Consider the following 23,539-nt stretch of genomic DNA (forward strand, 5'->3'; position numbering starts at 1 on the left):
GAAGCCATATTTAAATAGCAAAACAACAAACAAACAAAAAACCAAGCAACAATAAAAAATCCACACAACAAATGTCACAACACAACCCTAATATGCAGTCTTTATCCTAGACCTCAAGTGTTGGCTTTCTGACTTGTCTGTTTCATGGCACTTAGGACCTGTGTTTCTAAAGATTTTTTTAAGATCCTCTGTGGCATAAACATGACTTCGCAGTACTGTCATTATGTTTGGCTTAGATTTGGCTTTAATTAGGTCTCATTTGGCTAAGCACTTCTGTATGAAAATTCTACTGTGCATTTTGTTTTATTGATGTCATAACAAGATGCCTGGATTGACCTCAGATCTTGCTATGACATGAGCGTTTTGTAATTGGTTTAAGTATTTGGTTAAAGAAAAGCGATTTCAAAGACATTAGACATTTCTGGCAATGTTTCTAAAAGCTGAAATTCAAAATAAATTGTCAAGCACTTGAGAATCCGTGGTTGATGACCTATGTCTTCTACTTAACCTATAAAATATTGTGCTTAACACATGTAACAACTCCCGAATGTGGCACTTTTTTTCTATTCATGGAACAAAGTAACAAATTTTAAAAGTGTAAAAGGATTTTAAAAAGTAATTGCAGAGATAAGATCAGAATTATCTTAGTCTTGTAAATTTAGAAAAGGAAGAGGTTGCTTGAAATACATCTAAGCAAGTACTCCTGTGAATTCCTTATTTTCACCTGAGTCTACTTTTCTGACTCCTCATTCCCACACAGCCAGAAACAAAAAATTATATTTAAAGAAAACCAAATCATCTCCATCATCATCTGATTTAACAACCACTTTGCATTTCACAGACTTGCTAATAGCAAGCCAATGAAAAACGAACAAAAGTCATTAAGAAACACTGCTTTAATTCGATTAACTTCTAACAGCCTACACACTTGCTTTTTTGTTAACAAACTAGTTGTTACACCAACCTGCCCATTTGCTTTATTTGTAAATTCCGTGGAACTCTCTTTACAGCTTTCTGTAAATTACACCTGTAATTACACTGTAGAATTTGAAAGAACAGCATTTTAAATAAATTAAACCAGAGTTTTTGTTGCAAAGCCTTCTGAAACATCTTCATAATAACAAGCCTAGAGTTCATGTAATGCTTTTGGTGGTACTTTAAGTATCCAAATATTTAATATACAGACAGCAATTTTCAACTAAAAAAAATTCATCATGTTGTAAAGAGGAAGTTCTTACATAAAATATATGTCTACATGGAATATAATAGCAGTTATACTTGCCTTGTATTTGTATTTCTAAAATAATAATTCAAGTAAAATACACTATCTTTAAAGAAAAATGATCAAGCTTCTTTGAAATGGCTATCACGAGTATCATGCAATAAGAATATTTAAGAGTGTAATCAGTTTATTCAAGTGCCTAGAATTGGATACTGGCATGTAAACCACTGTCTGGATTTCCTTTTGAAAGCCTGGTGACTTAGGTGTGCACACACTGAAATCTACAGGGCCTGTAAGCTTGCAGTTGCAGTACGCATCAAAGAAAACATTGTCTTATGAGCAGCATGCTCAGAAATACTTGAAGGCTAAGCAAATCTCTCCCAAACTGCTCAAAAGATGGTACTTCTATCAAACAAGGAATTCATTACTATACAAGCTTATCAAAAATATTAGCAAATGTAAATGTATTCTAGTTCCATGGTAAACATTTCCAGTATAAATTTATAGGCTTACGTGAATTAATGTAATATTCCTACAGTCTATTTGCACAAAGGGAAAGTTATGGGAAATAAGAACGTGAGTTTATGAAACTTGTCCAACATTGAGATACTAGCCTCAGATCTATAAGGGTTAGTTACAAAAATACCATTAATCTTTTCATAATATAATCATTTTAATATTAAAATTATATACATATAAAATGTTCACATAAGGAGCAAATTAATACCTTCATAGACATAAAACCCTTGAGTCAGACTAAAATGAATTACTATCTACAGGCTAAGAAAGAAAAAAGGTTACGCTTCGTGAAACATTCACTGCAATGTTGTTTGAGCACCTTCCTTAAATACCTTCTGCATAGACTCAGAAGTGTAAGACATGTCAGTAATAAATTAAAGAAAAATGTGGTTGAAAAAAATCTGGCACATGACTGCAAGCATGAAATACTGGCTTTTTAGAAATATTTGGAAGCCTTGTCTTTTATTTCAAAAGGGCTAAGAAAATACTACACGTTAATTGGCTACTTTTCTTCCCCTTGCCCCATACGAGACAGTACAATCCACTGCAAAATCCAACAGGCACAGTCTAGCATTTTTCCCAAGGCACGCAAGTTCCACCTTTACTGAACACTAGTCTCACTTTTATACTGAAAGAAGATTGGTGATGTCCTGTCAGAATTTGCCCTTGCTCTAAATCTGTAATTTTTAAAGAGAAAGCAAGTATAGAAAATTTTTGCTTTTTTTACCAGGCTACTTTAAATATACCTCTTATTCCATGTAAGATGAATAAAGAAAAATTCTTGGGGAGGGAAGAGGCAGGGGAGACAGACAGACGTGGTAAGATCTTTTTGGTACAGAATTTTTAATTCTGTAAAAGCAAATGAATAGACAACTTAGATTTCGACAGCCTTCCATAATGCAAACGTTATGGAAATGTATTAACTTCTGATCACAGAACCAGAAGTTCAAACGGATTAATCTGTTTCTATTGTTAAAGCAAAGTGAAATTTGGAGATGACTATTGTGTTCAGGTGCATCAAAGATGATCTTGTCATAGATGTAGGGTTGTTAAAAAATATATTTTAAAAATAGAACCTGGTAACGTCCGTTGAAATAATAAGACATCCAAATAATAGTTCTGCAGCGTCAGTTTTTTAAGCCAGTCTTCTGTCAAATGTTGTCTTCTGATACTACCTTGTATTCTCATACTGGTTTTGATTTTCTTATTCTTGGCGATGCTTCACCTTCTACTTTTGCTGCTCCATTGACACAGTTCTCTGTAATTTTAAGTTACATTACAGTAAACACACAATTTTGCTTTACATGAAAAGATACAGAAACTAGTCCAGGAAAATTTAAAAAGTTATCTTAAGTAGACTAAAGAAATCACAGCTAATGCCTGCAAATAAAATGGCTTCAGCAGAACCCACACTCTCCTTCAGAATACTTCTACAAGCGTGAATACTTTTGCAAGTAGAAATAAAACAATGTACAACACCTTTCCACATATGCAGTCAGAGCTACAAAGCCTGTGCTATTCTTTGTTTTGCTCAACTGAAGCAAACACGAAGTCAAACTAGTATCACTTCTGCTATTCCAAACCACAATCATCTTGGGAACTTAACAATTGCACTAATTTCATAAAACAACACAGAAAAGCAATAAAGTCATTCATCTAGAAAGGAGAGAAGGATCTGAAAGACTGGAGAAAGAGGAACCAAAGAAAAGCATCTGCAGCCACACTCACAGCAGAAAAGCTGCTCTGGAATGATAAAGAAAGACAAGGTTATGAGCACCATTATGGTCTAGAATCTTCCGACTGGTTTCAGCTAATGCTGACTCAGCTAGTAACCTCTGAATGCAAAAAGCTTCAACAATTCTTAGTAAAAACTAATACATAAAGATCAACTTCAGAAAGACAGACAGCCTGTAGTCAAATTCCCAAGAAACTGCATTTTTCAAAGCTCTACCCAAATCTCAGAAGTGATTCCCAGTCTTCCATACAACTTTATCCCATATTTTACATATATGCTAAAAAGAATATGAAATTTCACTCTACCAAATCTTCATAACTCTCATTTAACTAATGTAATTGATATAACATCGGAATTTGGAAATTATACAACATCATTTAATTAAAAAGCCTTTCTTCATTAGTTGTCCTTTGCCAGCTACTACATTCCTTTCAAGTTCTTTTTCAGTGGGTACGACATTCTTTACATGAATGTGTCTTTATATAGAACAACAAATGAAACTTTAATGGTCTGAAACATAACAGAAGCAGAATTTATGAAATACAGTAGGGATTTCAGATGATACTTCTTTTCTGATATTAAATATATATATATATATATATTAGCAGCATTGTAAACAACTGATCTAAAATGGAAAGAAAACCCTGGAATCATTAAGTCCAGTTTCATGAAATATTCCTTGTGTTTAGATTAACACAGAGTTCAGTGAATAACCCTGAAGATTACCCAGGTATTAATACAGTTAGCACTCTCTGTGCTGTCTTGTTAGCAATATGGAATTAAAGAACATGCCCCAGTGTTTGAAGAAGCTATATTATCAATATTCTCTGCATGTGAAAAGACAAATAATTTTGCTCTTTTACAGAAAGAAAAGATATAAGATGATATATTTGGTATAAAAACATTTGGCCTAGAAACATACTAGAAACAATACTATGCCACTGACCTCTGTTTGGTTCCTGGTTTGTTCGTTTCTTTTTTGTGTTAGTTATCTTTTTCTTTGGAATCTGGTTATTAACATGCTCTCTATATTTCTTCAGCTGAAAATTTATAAATTTCCACATCATCCAGGCCTGTGTTAGACAAACAGTAGCCAGGCAGCCAATCCTAACAAGATTTGAGATTTTGGAGACATTAGATAAAAGTTTCAGTTAACCATTAATAGACTGAAAATCTGTACCTATTTTATTTTTTCTCCAAACGTCTACTATTGAAACAATTAAAGTCTTCATACGATAGGAAACCAGATGTATCAGAAAGCTTTACACAAGACAAGCTGTGTCACACAAGAAGTCAGTGGAAATCATATGTAAAGTCTATTGCTAGAAGCAATCAGATTTATCAAGCAGTTATGACCATAGCTTTCAATGGCTGATAGGAAATTGTATCATTGAAGCCCTTTCTGCCAAGCAATCTATGAATGAGAAATCACATAGACTCAAAAATCCCTCCCACACACTTGATTACAGGCATTATGTTATAAGGATGAATGTTACAGTGATAAGCTTATGCTGAAAAAGAAATAAAATTTAAAATTAACAAGCAAGAATAAAAGATAGACAAAAATGCTACAGAAAGGCGCCAAACAAATAATTAATTAAAAACTTAGGGGTCTTAATATCACCTAATGATACTATGCCCAGTATAGACATGGAGGGGGAGTGGAATTAGAGATTATTATCCTAGGCATTTTGGATAATTATCAAACATTAGTTAAAATAAGTTTCTTTTTTCTTTCTTTTTTTTTTTCTTCCTATTTTCCATACATACTGCTTTTACTTTGTGAAAAGAAGACAGAAAAGAGAACAAAACTTCCCCTCCCTTAAATACTCAAGAGGAAAACATCACCCAGGAAAATTCTTCAAAACACATTATTCCCCTGGATTATTTTATTAAAGTTCTTTTGAAATGCCACATTATACAAGCATGAATGTCTACTAGCCTTCTTATACCTCACAGGGAGTACATTGAAGTTTCCGCCTGCTATGGAAAAATCTGAATTCTCTGCTCTTGCCAAACCAAATCCAAATGTGAGGACAGATAAAGTCAGGGTCAAAAGACGCACCACCACGAAAAGCAAAGCCCAAATGGTAAATCTGAAAACAAAATAATGAAATTAATGTGCTTCTTTTACTCCCTTTCTTTTCAATGAAGTCAAACATACAGAGAATTTTTCATTAAAATTCTCTCAGCAATGATAGGGAAATATCCATGGAGGGGACCAATAATTACAGAAAAACTTGGTCATCTGCAAACATTCAGTCCTGCCTCATTACACAATCTTTTGACTAGAAAGCACAATTAAGTAAAAGTTGCATCTCAAGTAGGCATTCATGCTGTAAGCCACTTATAAATAATGGTGATGCTATAAAGCCAGAAAGCTGATGCTAAAGTTATTAAACAGTTGGAAGATCAGGACAATATATGTAATTTATAACAGCCAGACATTTTTAGGACAAGAAGAGAAGGTAATCAGATAGCTAATAAGTAAAAAATGACAATTATTTCACTTTATAGCTAACAGAGAAATGTGCCATCCTGCAGATTTTCAACATCTAGAAGTTTTTGTTATATGATATGGAAAAAACCCTGAAGAACAGTTTTATTAAGCTGACAATAATGAATTTAGAAAATTGGTATCATTACTGGCATTACATAAAGATTTCTATAGGAAAAAGATTTATCATGTGACTGATGAATGGATTAAGAGAGACACTACCAGTGTGAATAAAAAAGTATCTTTTCAAGATTTCCATTAAAAAAAATAAAATCAGCTTGTTCAACTGATATCAAACTTAAAGAAAAAGTTCTTTGCATCTCTCATAGTATAAGCAAAACTGCTTAAAAAGCAGCTCCCTTCACACCCTCCTCCAAAACTAGATTTTAAGAAAAGCTACAATGTCTGGAACCGTAAGAAGAAACAATAAATTCAGAGCTAGGAAAAACACCTAGTATTTGACATTGTACTGCTTCTACTGTTTACATTATAGGTTCTACATGTTGTAATAGAAATAAAATGCCCCAAATACTTCTGCAATTCATCAGCTATGAAAACCAATTTCCATTTTGAGTTATTTAAACTGTGGTAATATTGCACATGGGATAACTGATTTCCAGCTGAAGACAGACATAGTTGCTTATCTGACCATTAGAGCCTTCATAAGACAGGAAAAATATGTTCTCCTAATCAGTATATTTAGCCTTCATGCTTTTGGATGGCATATAATGAAAAGCAGATAAACTCGTAGCTCCAAAATCTCACAATTAAATACGACATACAAGTGAAAGATAAGCTAACTTTCTCCCACTTTCCAGATTTGCATCAGTAAACATTGACTTTTTGCAAAGAACATACAGCATACCTATTTAAAATGTTAGCTTTAAGGAGCAACACAAATGAATCTTGTGAAAAGACCAGAAAGAGCAGCAGCATTATGTTGCCTCAAGGGAAGCTGCCTATATATAAGGGATTGCATGAAAGAAAGCAAGGCATTCATGATAATCTCTTCCAGCTGAGCAGTCACTCAGAAAAGGAAGAAATAATATGAGACAAAGCCACATAAATGGGACAAGGCTGCTTTATTCAAACTGGAACCTCCAGAAGTCTTCACATTCAAGTGGTGAAACATATCCAATCCTTCCTAGCACGCCTCAGTTAAATATCTCAGTTCCTCATCTCTTCCCATTCTCAAATGCATTACTTTTATACCCATTAAATCTCAGAATGGTTGAGAATCTTACTCAGGAGATGCATAATTGCATAATCAGCTACACCTTTTGAGACATCACCTTCTCTGTTGTACAGTTACTTCACTTTCTCACCTTACCAAAAGGGGGGAGACCTGCATTACAGGGAATGCTGCTTTTATTACTTCTTAGATTAACTGTGTTTAAAAACAAGTGTCCCTACATACAAACATTTATGAGCATTTAAGCAAATAGGGAACTTACAGAATCAGAAGCACTACAAAGGTATCTGAGATGCGACTTTAGCAAAAGCTTCAGCAAAACCTTATGATCATGACAGTGAAATGGTGTATTTGCTTCCTTGACTTTGTGTAATGACAATTACTTGTGAATTCGAAGCAGGTAATAGTGGACATTGAACAAGTGATGTTTGCTATCTAAGTACTTTTACATACATGCAAATCCACTTATTAGAAATTAGTAAGCAAAGTTCTGAATTTTAATATATACATATAAGATTTACCCTTTTTGCTTGTTTTCATCACTGAAGTAGAAAAGACGTGAGGCATGAAAAATGAATTCCACTAAATAGTGAGGTACCATCAGAATTAGCCCCAAACGCTGAAAACTATAAAACAGAAAAGTTAAAAAATTTAATGAAATTATGAAGACAACAGATCTATCTATTCAAAATGGATATGCAAATACTTACTTTAATATATAGGCACCAGAGATATGAATAATGTAAAGGCAAATATAACATAGCTGCCTTGGAATATCTTCCTAAAATTAGAGAAAGTATAATAAATGCTGTTATAGTTTAACTATATTTTCCAAAGAAAAATCAGATCATTCATTAGGTTTGATTATTTTTCACACTACCGTATAAATTTCTGGAAAGACTATCTGAATCAAAAACTACAGCCCACCTAGACTACATCAGATAGGAAATGCAAGAAATTAAAAATATATAAATAACTGGACATATAAATATGAATAAGTATCTATTGATATAGTTAATATAAAGGAAAATACTGATCTGAATAATTTGAAAGAATAGATATTTAATTAACAGTACTAACAGCTTGTCTCCATACCTTTTGGATCTTTTGAAAGTATAGCTCTGGCAGTGCATGAAGCCAATAGGCTATCTGGCAAATATAGAAGAACTTTACCTGAAAACTACACAATAATTCAGGTTAAGAAAACACGGGATGATAAGTTTTCAAGCTTTCAAGATGAGATACAAGATTTTATTTTATTATCTTAAGTAAATTCATTCTGACTCATTATAGTTTATGATTCCTAAATCACACATGCCGCAAATACAAAACAACCCTGTGGTGACAGTTTTTTTAATTAGCATCCATAATCTTCTTGATAGCAAGTCTGAATCACCTTTTGGGACAGTAGGAAAGAAAAAACACCAAATAACCTAACACACAGAAACAATTTATTCTGTGAGCAGCAGAACTCCCTTCCTAAAAAACATGTATTATCCCCCCTACCCTCTAGCACACTCTCTGGAGAGAGATGGGGACAGGGTGCGCCCAGACAAATATCACAATTTTATAGGTCATCTTAATTTAGGGGGAAAAAAATACTCAAGCTATAAATCCCCTCTAATTTGAAAATTCAGTCTCCAAGAAACACATTTCTTTAGTACAAAAGAATTCAGCAGTCCTATTTTATATCCCATCTTGCAAATACTTTTACTGTAACTCAGCTACCATGGTTAAGTGAAAGAAAGTTAAGAACACATACAAGTATCTCTCAGATCTCTTGGAAAGATGTTCAATTCATCTAAAATTACCTTTGAATAAAACAGTTGGCAGTTTTCAGACCGAAGAAAGTATTTTCATCTAATTCTCATTCTTATAAGGTATGAATGTCACTCCCTTATTAGTGGTTTCCTAAAGTATGGGGTGGTTAAACATGCAGTGATTAGCCGTATCAGATTTTTTCCAATTGAAAATAGTAGACTTACAGCATACGACAATGGGGATACTCTGTCCAGAGTGAGGTTAGGTCCATCGCGAATTCTTCCTAAAGAAAAAGGCCACTGATTTAAGGACCTTAATACTTTAAATGTATTGTTAAAAATAAAAACAGCAAATAGAGTGACTTACTGCATTCAAAATACTTGATCCCCATATAAATGAAAATAAGGAGAAAAACGCTAGCTGTCCCGATTCATTGAATTTGCTGTGCTTTGTTTTCGACAAATGCAGACGTCTATTAATTTTCTAGAAACAAAAAGCAGATCAATAAATGTATTATCTAAAACAAGAAAGGTATTTGGGAGCTAGTGTTCACTCATGAATTTTTTTTTCTTTTTTTTCTTCTCACATCTCCCATTCTTCAACCAAAATACATTGCTCCCACCATTTAAGACTTTGATCAGCAATTTGTAAGACAATTTGCTTCAACAAGACTTCTCACTATGGTAAAGTTCACATGGAAAATATTCAGATAATATATTCAGACAATCCCCCACCCCACCTCTAATCAGTCATATTGCTAAATTTTTCAAATGTCTTCGCACACTTAAAAACCCTTTGAGCCTCTGTGGCTCAAATGACCTATTTGTGAAGACATTCTAAGACCATCAAGTAACAGATAGTTTTCACAATGGCATTAACAAATTAATTTGACTTTGCAGCTCAGTTGGTGTAAAAGAACACACAATGAAGTTTGAGCTCCCTCTCTGAGGCAAAGTCAGCTGACAAACATAAATCCACCACTGCAGTAATTTTCATTTTTTCCATCTTCTGAATATATGTTTCAAATCTAATGCAACAGATGTCACACACAGATATTTTGAGTAGGTCATGAATAGTTAACGTCTGTTTTTACACAAAAATATAAGTTATATTGATTGAAAGAAAGGTTCAGTGGTTTATACAACTAATAAATTGAGGAAGTATCACTATAAAAATATAATAAAATAATCTAGGTTGAAAAAGACCTTTAAGATCATCAAGTCTTAACTGTTAACCTAATACTACCAGGTTCACCACTCAACTAAGGTCTATTTGCATTTTTGTCAAAGAACAAAAGGATTGATCATAAACAGGGTTTCTACAGGCTAAACCATTCCTCGTACCATAGCTTACACTTAACTTGAAGAAAAACTCTTAGCAACTGATGGCTAAAAATAACATGTTTATAAATGTAAATTATATTCCAGTAATAAACTTACATCTAATATGTTCTCCTGGATTACAGCATGCAGATTAATAGCTATGAGCATGTAGAAGAAGATCGTGGCAATGTCTTTTGGACCATAGTCATAAAAATGAAATTGCTCATTGCTGTCATCTAAAAAAAAAAAAAAAAAGTGTGTATTTTTACATTCTTATGAAGAAGTACTCTGTGCAACTGAAAAAGGGCAGCAGTGATAGTTGCTCTTGGAAGTTATGCTAAATTGATACTGGATACTAGTTACAAGTTTTACATTTTGAAGATTACTTTTTATGCCTGATCAGATAACTTGGAACTTCTTTTCCTTCAATGCAATTATATAATTATAAGCCCAGAACAAACTATTGAGAGTAGTATATACTGAGCTCTAGTTTCAAGTCATTTCTTTCCCCTAGGGCATCAGAAAAGAAAACAAACAATAAACAAAAACAACAACAACAAGCAAACAAATAAAACCCAACAAACAAAACCACACACCAGCACCCTATCCTCTACATTTTGGCAGAGACCAAATGAGATTCCATCTTCAGAAGCATGACTGACTATGTGGGGAAAAAGAAACTACATAGTAAGGATAGTATCCCTAGTAGTTCAACTCATTGTTAAGTACCAATTTCCCTAGACTTAGTAGTACATTCCCATAAATCAAAAACAAAATAAAATTAAAAAAAAGGAACATTCACACTCTTACAACCTCATTTTTCTTTATGCATCTGAGACACTGCAATGGAAAAGAAAGAACTTGTACTACAACTAATCAAGAGCTGTGCCCACCCTGATTTACAGGCTATCATGTCTAACATATTCCTCTGCTTTCACTTAAGAAAGAGCATTAATTTGATGTCTCTTATCTATATATGCGCCATTTTTCATAAACTTCAAGGAATTTTGTTATCTTTGTTAGCATTATTCTACCCTTTGTCAAACTGCATTGTCCAAATGCAAAACAGCAGAAATAAAGACATCTAACAACTTTCTTTTTCCTAAAGGAAACTAGGCTAGAAGGTGTCAAGGAAGCAATTACTGCTTCCTGTAACATGATTGGTACATTAAGGTCCTAATGCACAGGACATCCATATAACTCTCAGGGTCAGATGTTCTATTCCTATGTTTGAAAGCAGCTTGTGATACAATTGATGAACAACTGCATATCAAATGCTATTTCTGCCTGTTGCCTAGCACTGTTTTTCAAAATGGACCTTCACTAGCAATATATTCAGAGGGCCAGAGTAGAGACCTCAACATTGGTTGTGAACAACTCATCCACACCTCCTATTAAAACTAAAGGAAGCTCTACCTTGTTCATTCCATTGTATGTATGTATATATACACATACATACATGCACCAAACACTGTGAAGAAGTCACATCACAGGCATCTTTGTAACTGACGTGGATTTCACTTTTGTCTCTACTACAGGAGATTTCTACTTGATGCTGCTTAAATACCTATAAAACATAAGTCCACAGACTGTGTACACCTCAAGTGTTCAACATCAAACATCTCAGGAAACATTTGCAAAAAATTATAAATATTCATTACTGCAAGCAAAGTTAATCAATGCATTATTCTGAACATATTAAATGCACTCAGAGTGCTAAATTATTTGGAACGGTTGCAGCACAGAGGTCTCCAGTTTGGACACCATTAGAACAGAAGTCATAGATTGCTAATTTCTCTGGACTTTAGTTCCCCATCTGGAATAATTCTACCACAGTACCTATTTTTTCCAAGACATTGTGCAGATTAGTTCCTGGAAAGAATTGAAAGTTATCAATACTATTGAGAAAAATTAAGTTATCAAATAAGGAAATTCCACTAGCTGCTTACTACTCTTGTATATAGTACACCAGGTACAAAAGATTAAAAAAAAGAAATCCCCTTTTTTTAGCGGAAAAAAAGAATCGGTACTTCTCTCTTTGTTATTTAAAAGCATGACTGAATCAATATCAGTTACTTGAGAATAACCATGTGATATTTTTAAAATATAAACACAAATCCATTACTAAAGATGTAAGAAATCATGAATAAACAACAGATACATAGAAGATTACCAAAATATTCTGTCACTTGATAACTCCCATTGAGTGCATCAAAACTGAAAAGAATGCATGCTTTTTACATTAAGATGCAAGTTAACAGCAGTGTTAACTATGGGAAAAATAACCCAGTATTATTCACCAGCAGTAGAGAAAACACTAGAATGTTTCAGTGAATATAGTATTAGTAAACCCAAAAACAGACAGATAAATATGAGAGTTCTACTATATTATGAGAGTGAATTGAAAACTTGAGAGAAAAACAAAGAAAGAGTAATTTTTAATTGTTGAACTCTTGCATTACAAGAAGAAGAAAAGAAAAAGATGTGAGTTAATCTTACCAATGGTATAGGTGACATTGTACTGTACGGCTACAAAGATGATGGCATTCTTGGTTGTGGCCTGAAATTCAAAAGGAAACAACGAAAAAGTACCAGATTTTTCAAACAAGCTAGACTATAAACACCCAAAACTAGAAGATTATGCCATCAACAAATGTTCTCCCACACATGATTTAAAACCGAGAGGTCTTGAAAGTGTTATTCATCTCCAACAGATGTGGAGGCTCACCTTGTTGCAAATCCTTTAACATTTGCTGCATAGGGTCAGGACTTGAAATATCTTCTTGTAGCTATGGATCAAATTACTCACTGTTCTACTAAGTAACATTTTAAAGTGTTGAGATGTGCAAATGGCTTTCATTTCTTTCAAAAGTTAAAAGAATCTCTAAATTAAATCAGATGGAAAGTTTCGCCTAACTTTGCAAGATACTAAAAAAGCGATGTTCTGTTTAAAAAAAACCCAACAAACAAACAAACAACCACAAACCACCCTCCAACACTTTCAGCCATCCCTATCTCTTCAAAATGTCTTCCCATTCCCATACCGCAGTATATTTCGCCCATAGCTGTAACAATGGAACTGTTTATAATGTGGATTACTATATGACCGTACTTCCAAGTGATAAGAGGTAAATATGTTTGCTTAGTTTAATTTAGATTTCATTATCTGGTTTGCACAACTTCAAAAACAAGGTTGTGCTGATGCGACTGAAAGAAGGGTAAGCTATAACACAGGGATGTAAGTGGAAGGAGGGAAAAAAAACCCAAACAAACCCACCAATAAACCCTGGTTCCTTTGCTGCAAAAAAATGCAAGATGGAATTACATCCTACACTGTCAATAGCAGATAGATTTACTATGTTTGCAAGCACCCAGTTATCTAGTTCATAAATCAGAGAAGTACAAAATGCATAATCTGAAAACTGAAATAAAATAAATCCTTGTATGTTTCTTTTATGCTTTCTCTTAAAATTATCTTCATAGATATTCAGGAGTATATAAAACAAGCATTAATTTATCTAGCTACAAAGTAAGCAAGAGACATAACAACGCAAAAGAAGATCCTTTGTAGTAAAACAAGGGAGAAGAAAGCAAATCACTTCAATACACTGGGAGTACATCTATGAAATTAAGCAGTACAGGGAGGAGTCATAATACTGAAGAGTGCTTTTAAGAGGAAGTCTCATTAAGGAAAACGAAAGTACCAATTTTTCTGGCATACGAAATCGACTTTCAGATGCTGCAGTTCTATGACAGACACTGCAGTTCTATGAACAATTTAACCTTTTGTATACCAGTACTACCACCAAAATGAGCCATCCTGCCTTTCTTTTCACTGCCAGTTGCTTCTTGTCTCTGTCCCACACTACCATCAAAAGTAGTGGTGTAGTGAATTGGGCAGGAAAATTATGCAAGTTGAAACTGACCCAGCAAAACAAGAGGGAAGAGAAAACCCTGTTAATCTTAACACAGATGAATTTCCTAATATGCTGCACTGCTCAGCTACTGAAGTTCTTTTGTGTGCTTGATGGGGAGAATAAGCAGCCACAGTATCAATACCAACTTAAAATGTTCATGGAATTAAGAGCAAAAAATTCAGTGCCAACTGCTCCTGAAAGACAGGGAAAATATAGATAGTTACATAGGTATGGATGTCATCAGCACTTAACTAAAACAAACATACTTGCTTTCAGTAAGTCATCACTCAGGACCCACAGCAACAGTCTCTGTATACACATCTATAGACCTCATAATAATCAGCAAAGTTAAGGTACAGGGAAGTACAATTAAGGTGGATAAACAACCTTAAGTATAAGAATTCCTCTTAAAGAAATTCTTATAATTGGAACTTAAGACATTCTAAGACTAACTTCTAATTTTAACATACTTATTGTTTCTTGGATGGTCTCATGGATATGGGCAATTGAATGCCATGTAGAAAAGAAAACCCTGTATTTATTACAGTACTACATAAGCCCAAGCAAATCATTCAACAGGTAGTCAACTCTGAAAAGTTTCATTTACACATTCTTTAGCTTATTAGCGTATAACCTTTGGTACCATGGGCTAGATTTGGAAATTTGTCATTGACAGATGCATCTGAAATCACCATAAGGAAAAAATGCCATGAAAAGCACTGATTTAAAAAGTTGTCCTTCAGTGCTTCAAACTTAAAACACAAAAATAATTTCAATTTTTATGAAGAGAAAATCAAGACCAAAAGAAAATACACAACAGCTGTGTAGGCAAGTTCAGTAACTCTTACAAAGCATTCAGCATAAAATCATGATAAATGTCACCAAAATTTACTTGAAAAACAGGAGTAGTTTTTTTGTGTTTAGCAAACTGCATTACCATTATAAAGATGGTGTAAGACCTAGACAGTGAACCACAGAAATATAGATTCCATTCAAGTAATTCCAGTATGCTTTTCTGCAGTGAATGAGGCAGAGGTGTAACATAGAGGTCTAACCTGTTACATAGCACCACTATGCCTCTGCATAATAAATGAAAGGTGTCTCAATACAAAAGGTAATTTGTGCATCAAAAAAAGGACATGCAGCTGTTTAAATTAAACTATAATAAATATAAGCATATATATTCAAACAAGCACAATAAAAGTGTATCACAAACTACACTGAAGTCTAGCCGACATTTGAACTTTTAGAATTATGTTAACTAGAAATGAGAGAATTTGCTAACTATCCTTGGGTGTAACTAATATTAAACTCACTCTTTTTCCTCTAAAACAAACCATCTTCATCAAAATAATAATGCTTGCCCCAGGGGACCTGCACAGTCCCTTCCAATACCTGTAGAATCACAGAAATAAAACCACCAAGCTTGAGTTAAGACAAATGGAATTCAGAGATGAAACTCCAGAAAACATACTTGTTTTTAACAGCAAAAAGAGCAATATCTTTTTAGAAGTACCATACATAAAGATACATAATACCCCATCCCTGGAAGTATTCAAGGCCAGGTTGGATAGGCCTTTGAGAAACCTGGTCTAGTGGAAGGTGTCCATGCCCACCGTAAGGGGGTTGGAACTAGATAATCTTTAAGGCTCCTTCCAACCCAAACCATTCTATAATTCTACAATGAAAAAAAGTTCCATTTACGATCCCAAACTGGTTTTACTTTATGCCAGGTGCAGACATTTACTTTGTTTCTTAAAGCCTTTATCACCTCAGTTGTCAAGCCCCTAGCTATTTTGTTTAATCCCACAACTGAGTTCTGCATTTCATATTTTAACTGTTGTGATGTACTCCTCCATAGATGACAGAACTTACTATACCTCAACACTGCCTTTGTCCACCATTTAGAGGGAAATTATCTGACCACCACAACCGCCTTCTCTATTTCTGTCCAGTATCCTTAATGATTTCAGAAGTGGTTCAAGACATATTAAAAAAAAAAAAAAAGTGCCAGAATAGCTACATGTAAGGATCTCAGAATTTAATGGTATTTTTAATTTAAAATGATCTGATTTTTAAACTTATCCAACTGATGGGAAATGTTGAAATATTTCAGTGAAGTATTTAAGTTTTAATAACAATATTTCAGTAAAGTATTTAAATTGTTTCTCTATTTAAATTAAATTTTAAAAAATTGTTTAAACTCTATTTACCAAGACTAATCCCATACTGAACACCAATATGAAATATTCACGTAGCAGCACACACACACACACACAGCTTTTGCCCCAAAAGTAGGAAAATGATGCCTAAGAGAGGTGCCTAATACATCACCCCAGAAACTAAAAAGCAGCTCGCACATGGAAATAAACTTTACAATAACTTTCAAATACAAAGGCAAAGAGCATTTCAGAAGTTAGGCTGAGACTGTCTAATCCCACATTTTTCTTCAGATTATCCATCGCCAAGGGAGCTGAGCTGATGATGGCTATAGACTGAGCCGTGGTGCAAAAGGGTGACTAGCAGTTTTTAACTACCATGTGGTTAAGCATGCTTAAAACAACAGAGACAGTCTAAAACCCTCTTTATAACAGTCTTCCAGACTGCTTTACCACGTGGACCTTGGAACAGAGCAAGAGGGCAAAAAAAAAGTCAATAAACACAAGGAAGAGACATAAAATGACTGGTTTAAGCGAGGGGGCTTTGAGGAGCTTTGTCATTCAGGAGACTGCACCTGAGTAAAAGGGAGCTTATGGGAGGGTGCTAGGAATGAAACGTGTGTGGAGATGAAGGAAAACCAGGCGAGAAAAGCGCAGCAATGTGACAGAAGATGAGAAAAGGGTTGCGTGGTGAGCAGGAGCTGGCGATGGCAACTCAGTAAAGGCGGCACTGGGGAGTAAGGGAGCTAGGGCAGGACTGAGCGGTGGCACTTGCTGCACTCGGAAGACAGCCGAGGCACGGAAAGGAGGGTGCCGGGCAGGGTGTCACGGAGTCAGGCCTCAGTGTAGCGAAGAAACGGACATAACTCTGCAGGGAAGGGGAGAGGCAGGCGGGGAGGGTGGGGCAGAGCTGCCTGGCAGCGGGGCTGAAGCGGCCGGGCGGGGCGTACTGGGCAGCTCCGGAGCGGGAAACGACAGGGCGGCCGCGGCTGACCCACAGCAGGACCAGGCGCTGCTCGGCTCGGCAGCCACCGGCCCCCTCGCCCCGCCCAGTACCTCAAAAACGACCCCCATCAGAAGGCTCATCACCAGGCAGGATACGACATCCACATGGTTCTGGATGATGAACTCATGGCTTAGCACCGGCGGGCTCTTGTGTTTCCTGCGGAGCCGCATGGTGGTGACAGCTCGCACGCCCAGGCAGCCCCGCCGAGAGCAGTGGCACCGCCCCCAACCCCTCCACAGCCGTTACCTCACGCACGGTAAACACCGCCAGCCCCGAGAGCCCACCTCCTTCAGAATGGTGGCCAATCAAACTCAAGAGTGCCTATGATTGGCAACTCTGGCAACTAATCGTTAGACGGTCTGGAAGAGCCGTTTCTAAGGCGGCGGTGTTTCGGCGGCACTTAAGCTTTTGCGGCGGGAGACGGAGGCCGATTTGAGTGACATGGCCCCTTGCCAATCACGTGTGCGGAGGGGGTGGGGCTTGCTCGGGGGACCGCCGCAGGCCCCAGCGGGTGGGGCCCGGCCGGTGCCGGGGGCGGGCTGGCCTGAGAGGGTTCCCGCTGCGCGAAGCATGGTGGCGGGGTTGCCTTTGATCCGGGCAGGCCCATGTGGTGGCTCTGCCCGCCGCAGCTCCAGCGGCGGCTAGGGAGCTGTGTACTCGTTAAGCCTACGAGGCATGCTGGTTAGTCTGCTCTCCTCAGGAGTCCCGGGGTAGTGGCCCTCCTGGGTGGTGGCAAGCGGCTCCTTATCACCCCCTTTAGAGCTGAGCCGTTTTCCCTCACGTATAGCTAGGCAAAAGTGGGGGGAAAGGTGTTAAGGAACTACCTTTTGTTTTTTATCCCTCATTGAAATAGGAAGGGGATTCAGAGTGCTTTGAAGTCCTAAACATGTGGACGTTGGGCTTTCTAGCTGGAATTCAGGGGGAGAACCATACCAGTTTTTAAAAAAACCCAGCAGTTCGTGAAGAAAAGGGTGAAAGCCAGAGGGTGGCATGGCATCCCAAGAGACCAGCACTGGAAGAAAAAATAAAAATTGGGTCCCATGCGGCAACAGGGTGTCTGCCCCGCGGTGCTGAGCAGGGCCTCAGCTGGGTCCAGTGAGGGGAGGATCCACCCGGGTCCAGTTACCCAACAGGATCCAGCCATACAGTAGCTTTGCTGGCTCTCTATTAAATATTTAATGCTCACTGAATCTTTTTTTTTTTTAGTATGCCTGAATTTGTTTTGTGCTAAATGTTCTGGATAGTTGTTGAGTTGTTTAGCATAATTGCTGCTTCTCCTTTCTTTTTTTAAAGCTACAAAAATAATCCTGACTGAGAATTAACTGTGATTCAAAATGGTTTCATTTCTTCCTGGAACGCAAGTAATGCTGAACAGAAAGGGAAACAAGAATCAGGAACTTGGAACGTCATTTTGTAACCCCAAATATACTAATCTGACATAATTTACACCATTATTTTTGTACAGTACAACTGTGAGCGAGCTAGTTTAGCTTTTTACTGGCTGGGAATATGGTTAAAAGATCTGTACTGTAGGTCTAAGAACTGTATATTTGTGTAGCTTCTACGTTTGTAGCTTTGTAGGTAATTTTACTTTCAGCATAAATTTCAGCTCCTCTACTTGCTCAAGTTCCAAATAAGTAACATTGAGGTTTTATTTTTAAACAAAACTAAAGCAATTCAGGAGCAGGTAACATCTATGATTTGTTACTCACTTATATGGATACATGATTTCTTTAGGACAAGGTAAGATTTAATACATTACTCAAATTTAGGATTCTTAATTATTCTAGTAATTACACTATCTTAGCAAAATGAATCTTGAGGCAGATTTGCTAGCTATGAGACTTGAAGATTTAAACGAGTCAAATAATTTATAGTAATGTTTAACTAGTGTTCAAGTGCATGCTTCAAGCGATATCCAGTGACTTCTGTTCTTCTATATATACTAGCTTAAATTTTTACTGTAAACATATGCTGTATGCTCAAAGGGAGATCACAGTTATCTAAACTGATTATTTCAATTGACAAAATGCTTGAATCTAGTTTTGAAACATTGTGTTTAAGAGGCAAGGTAAAAAAAAATATATAAGATGTGACATTGCAGACCACAATTTTACTTTTCAGAGCCCTGTGGTCGGATTCTGTTTTTCCTCCCTGGGCAGCTAATTACAGCATCATGTTAAGGTAGGGGAATGTTTTACTTACTTTGTGTAAGATCAATTTTTTGATAAATCCCTAGTGTGCTGAACTTTGTCTTTGCAAAGTTAGTAAACTTAAAGCAGTGTGTGTGTGTATAAAAAGAGACTAGTGAAACCCCATACTTCTGTTACTTATACTTGGTTTTCTAATTTATGTATTCAGAATTTAGATCTTCTAATGTTTGGAAACTGAGGTAACAGGGTGGAGCCTATATAAGGACAACCCACCTCACTTATTTTTTTGGCTACTTACTTCCCTGCCCAGTCTATAATTCTGTGTCTATTTAAGCTCTAAGTTCCAGGTTAAAGACCCAAAGGGGTTTTTTATCTTTTCGATTCCAGTTTCTGTGTTCTATATGGGTCTATTTCACGTATAGGTCACTGTGTCATTTCCATTGTCATATCTTCTAAACAAACAAACTTAGCAAACATAGCTATTTTTATTTTCATAGTTGCTTTTTCTAGTAAAAAAAAAAAGCAAAAAAAACCCCAACAAAGCATAGCCTCCAGTTTAGAAAATATTTCCACTTTTCTGTTGGTTTGTCATTTTATATATTTAGTCCAGGAATTAAACAGAAAATTAGGAAGTTGTATCCCACCAGCCACCTAGGTTGAAAACAGCTGTATAGGATTTAATACTTAGCCTGCTATTAAGATTTGTTGATTTGTTGTTCTTCCATATAGAAGTCAAAATGAAATTAATGTATTTTACAGAGTTGTAGAAATCAACCGGAGATCTGCTTGACCACACAGAAGTAGCTAAGAATGATTCCTTTATTTTATGCTTCAGTTAAACAAGATGAGCTAATTCAGAATTTAAGTAAAATCAGAGAAGGAAAAAAGATCCAGTGCTTGTCATGGGGTAAGTAAACCTAGTTTAAAAATCACAAGACAAATACATTCAAATTTTCTATATGATTTCCTTTTGTGTGTTGAAAGATCATTCAAGATTGGGGTTATTTATTTATTTTTCATTATTTTATTGGGCATTGTATAAACACAGAAGAGCATAGAGACTGTCTAACAGAATTTAGGATCAAGTATGGAAGACAGATTTACTGTGGGGAAGATTGATACCCTGTAAAGCACTGCAATGACATCAGAACACATTCATTGTGTTCCTTTGGGACTTTGGAATGGGGGAGGAGAAATTACTTAGGAAAGGATAAGCTGGGAGAAACAAAGGAGAAGAGGGACATGTGTATAGTACAGCATCATTAAAATCAGGTTGAGGCAAATGGCCTTTTTTTCTGGCCACATTTCAAGCAAACTTGTAGACAAATTTTGAACTGCCAGAGCTGCTTGCTTTGCGTTCTGCTTGACTTACAGGTTAGACTCTGTAAGTGATTTCTCTCTGCACCCTTCAGCTACAGTCACATTACAATAGTAAAGGCAATATCATCTAGGTGTGACCAAAGAGAGGATGATCTTCCTTGATGTGCTCTGGGCCCAGGAATACTTGAAGGTGAGGGACTGAGGCGTTTGAGCTTGGTTTTGCTGTCTGTCTGTTCTTAAGATACAGGTTTTACAAGGCAAAGTACAAAAGGACTGGGATTTCCAGTATATACATTTGTGAAATATTCTCTTTATGCTAAGCATTTTGCCCATGCAGCACCTTCCTAAAGCTAATTCAATTCCAGTTTTGGGGGTATGAAGGGTTCTACTTTAATTTGAGAAGGGTAATGACAGATACAAAGTAAAACAAAGTGCAAGATACATATATTGGATGTTTTCACTTATTCTTTACCTAAAAGCAAAATTTAAACAGAACAGATTAAACAACTGGCATTTAATGACAAGCAAAATAAGGTCCAGTAGCAACAAGATATATTTTTTAAAAAAGCACAAAACCACACACACACACCCCACCAACATCTAGTTAAACAATAGTAACAGACTAAAATTCTAAGAGCCTATTAATCATTGTACATTTGGGAATAAAAGAATTATCAAATGGGCTAAGAAGGTAGTTCTTCTGTCACACTATAATTTTTCATACCAAGAAATAGTTTGAGGCTTTTCTCTAAAGTATATGGTCCAGTTATTTTTGCAGACAGGACTCTAGGCAAACGATTGATATGTTTCTGTATGGTATTTCTTGCTTCTCTTTCCTCTTCATAAACCACTACAAAGCAGGCTTCTATTTTCTAAGAATTAAAACTTGGGATTTAGCCTTTGTGTAAAAGTGTTCCAATTTTACAAAAATGGAACTGTGCAAAAAGGGGATAACATTTGTAACATCAAATGTACAATAGTGAATTCTGAAGATTCTGTTCTACAGTTTGAGAACAATCTGCTTATTTCTTGACACTACTGTCTCTGAAAAAAAGAAAACTGTGTTAAGAACGTACAGGGTAGGTCATAAAATTGGGACAGGGGAAGTGAAGCAAGTATGGATTTGTGCCTCTGCCCTAAAATTAAAATTCTCAATGGGAACCATACATCAAAATCCCTTTTACAATTAAACAGCACTTGAAGTAATTTTACTATAATATGTAATTGAATGATAATTGTAGAACCTGAAGAAAGGCAGGAAAGGAACAGGTACTAGATTTTAGGTAGCATGCAAGAGTGAAAAGCTATCTTGCTGTTCTGTGAAAAACAGAGAGATCCAGTTCAATGTCTGCATCTGGTAATCAATTACTGGCTGTTATGTAATGATGTACAATTTCTGTAGTGGCTGATTGCAGTTTTTATTTAGAAACTATTAAGCAAATAAATATTCTACTTGCAGAGCAGGTGGAACAACTGCTGCATACATTACAGCAGTAATGCATTCTTAAGAGATCATATGTTGAATACTAGCTCATACATCTTCGGTTTTATGAAACCTTTTGTTTCAGAGCCTGGTTCCTCCTTTCAGGCTGAAAATCTGATTACAGTCTAGTATCACTTCTTTGTTTTGAAGGGTGTCTATTAGGTGATGAAGTGATTACAAACTAGTTTGTAAGACTATATTTATAAAATAAAGATTTAGTTATTTTTTCTGTCATGGCATGAAATGTTTTCTAGAAGGGAAGGAGGAATAGTGAATTAGAAGTAGAATGACTGGTTTGGGGAACAGTTATTTAGAAGAGCCAGATGATAGTTTTAATATAAATTCCTTTTCTGGATTATTTTCTAGTACTATATTGACTGTGCAGTTAAAAAGAGGTAGTGTTGGAATGAGCTTTCAGATCACAAGAAAAACACCATTCACTAAAAGGTTTGAGCTAAAAATTGCTATTTATAAATCCTGTAAAATGTTATCTTACTATTGTAGCGTGGCATGAGGATGTTTTTGTCTAAATTCTTAAATTTTTCATATTTATGCCAAAAGCCTCTTTGGTTTGTTGGTATTATTGTGCTGTTCTTTCTAAGGCATTTTAGAGGTCCACACAGTTGAACAAAGATGGAGACATTAAAAAGATTTTGCTTTTTAATGTAGTAACAATATTCTCTAGATACTATCAAATTCTTCTCTGAATAGAATCTACTTTAATAGACATTAAAAAAAACAACCCACAAACCTGTATGCTGGTATGTATTGGTTGTAATCCCCTGTTTTCATGTTTAGTGCATTTCATATATATCTGCTTGGCATTAAACCTCCATTGTTTTATTTATCTCATTTAAATGCTAATAATTTAATCAACAGATACATACAATATAAGTCTTTAATTGCCTATTTCCACATACATCTTTATGCACTTATATGTTTTTTCTATTGTAATGTATATTTCCCTTTTGGAATGGAGTTTGTATCTCTGTACATGCAGTTTTCAAAGAGCAGCTTTCAAGACCACCAACTGATTAAAACTATTATATTAAAAAGTGTTATCTAAGAAATTACATTCTAGAAACTAGAAAATGTAAACACTTCTGTTTAATGTTATATTGTCAGAGCAATATATGCTTTTTCTGCAGCTTGGATAATGATAATAAATCAGTGGCTTAGGTTTTCAGGCTCTTAAATTTTTGGCCATACCTGGGGTAGGTTTAATTTCAAACCACGCAGTTTTAGGGAAAATT

General features: G+C 35.7%; 2 protein-coding genes across 4 annotated transcripts in view; one reads left to right on the forward strand and one right to left on the reverse strand.

Annotated features, from left to right (window-relative positions):
* Positions 1-878: 878 nt before the first annotated feature.
* On the reverse strand, positions 879-17,558 carry LOC101916416 (translocating chain-associated membrane protein 1-like 1). 3 transcript variants are annotated; one of them, XR_008748725.1, is made up of 11 exons: positions 17,381-17,558; positions 12,748-12,808; positions 10,366-10,484; positions 9,293-9,409; positions 9,151-9,209; positions 8,261-8,345; positions 7,876-7,946; positions 7,687-7,791; positions 5,419-5,572; positions 4,423-4,583; positions 879-2,999 (listed from the first exon to the last, which is right to left on the reverse strand). XR_008748725.1 is itself a non-coding variant. In XM_005235969.4 (11 exons), exons 1-11 carry the CDS (start codon positions 17,498-17,500, stop codon positions 2,926-2,928), a joined length of 1,116 nt encoding a protein of 371 aa, XP_005236026.2. In that variant the 5' UTR covers positions 17,501-17,555; the 3' UTR covers positions 879-2,925. The 3 variants fall into 3 exon arrangements, 2 of the variants coding, with proteins under 2 accessions (XP_005236026.2, XP_027640271.2); XM_005235969.4 differs by having other exon boundaries at positions 5,429-5,572; positions 17,381-17,555; XM_027784470.2 differs by lacking the exon at positions 5,419-5,572 and having other exon boundaries at positions 17,381-17,557.
* A 1,293-nt stretch (positions 17,559-18,851) lies between these two features.
* ZMYND8 (zinc finger MYND-type containing 8) overlaps positions 18,852-23,539 on the forward strand; it is a 76,295-nt gene continuing 71,607 nt past the window's right edge. The window contains exons 1-2 of the mRNA XM_055813557.1: positions 18,852-19,073; positions 20,243-20,390. Of these exons, the coding sequence (XP_055669532.1) occupies positions 20,386-20,390 (5 nt within the window). The 5' untranslated portion in view covers positions 18,852-19,073; positions 20,243-20,385. The remainder of the gene's footprint in view (positions 19,074-20,242; positions 20,391-23,539) is intronic.

Source organism: Falco peregrinus, chromosome 9 (genome assembly GCF_023634155.1).
Source record: "Falco peregrinus isolate bFalPer1 chromosome 9, bFalPer1.pri, whole genome shotgun sequence".
Classification (NCBI taxonomy): Eukaryota; Metazoa; Chordata; class Aves; order Falconiformes; family Falconidae; genus Falco; species Falco peregrinus.

Excerpts from the sequence above, each read along its gene's own strand:
- LOC101916416 (XM_005235969.4), bottom strand. The coding sequence starts at position 17,500 with ATGCGGCTCCGCAGGAAACACAAGAGCCCGCCGGTGCTAAGCCATGAG. Across the intron at positions 9,410-10,365 it reads TCCAGGAGAACATATTAGAT|AAAATTAATAGACGTCTGCA; the intron begins GTAAGTTTATTA and ends TTTTGTTTCTAG. Across the intron at positions 8,346-9,150 it reads TATCCCCATTGTCGTATGCT|TTTTCAGGTAAAGTTCTTCT; the intron begins GTAAGTCTACTA and ends ATTATTGTGTAG.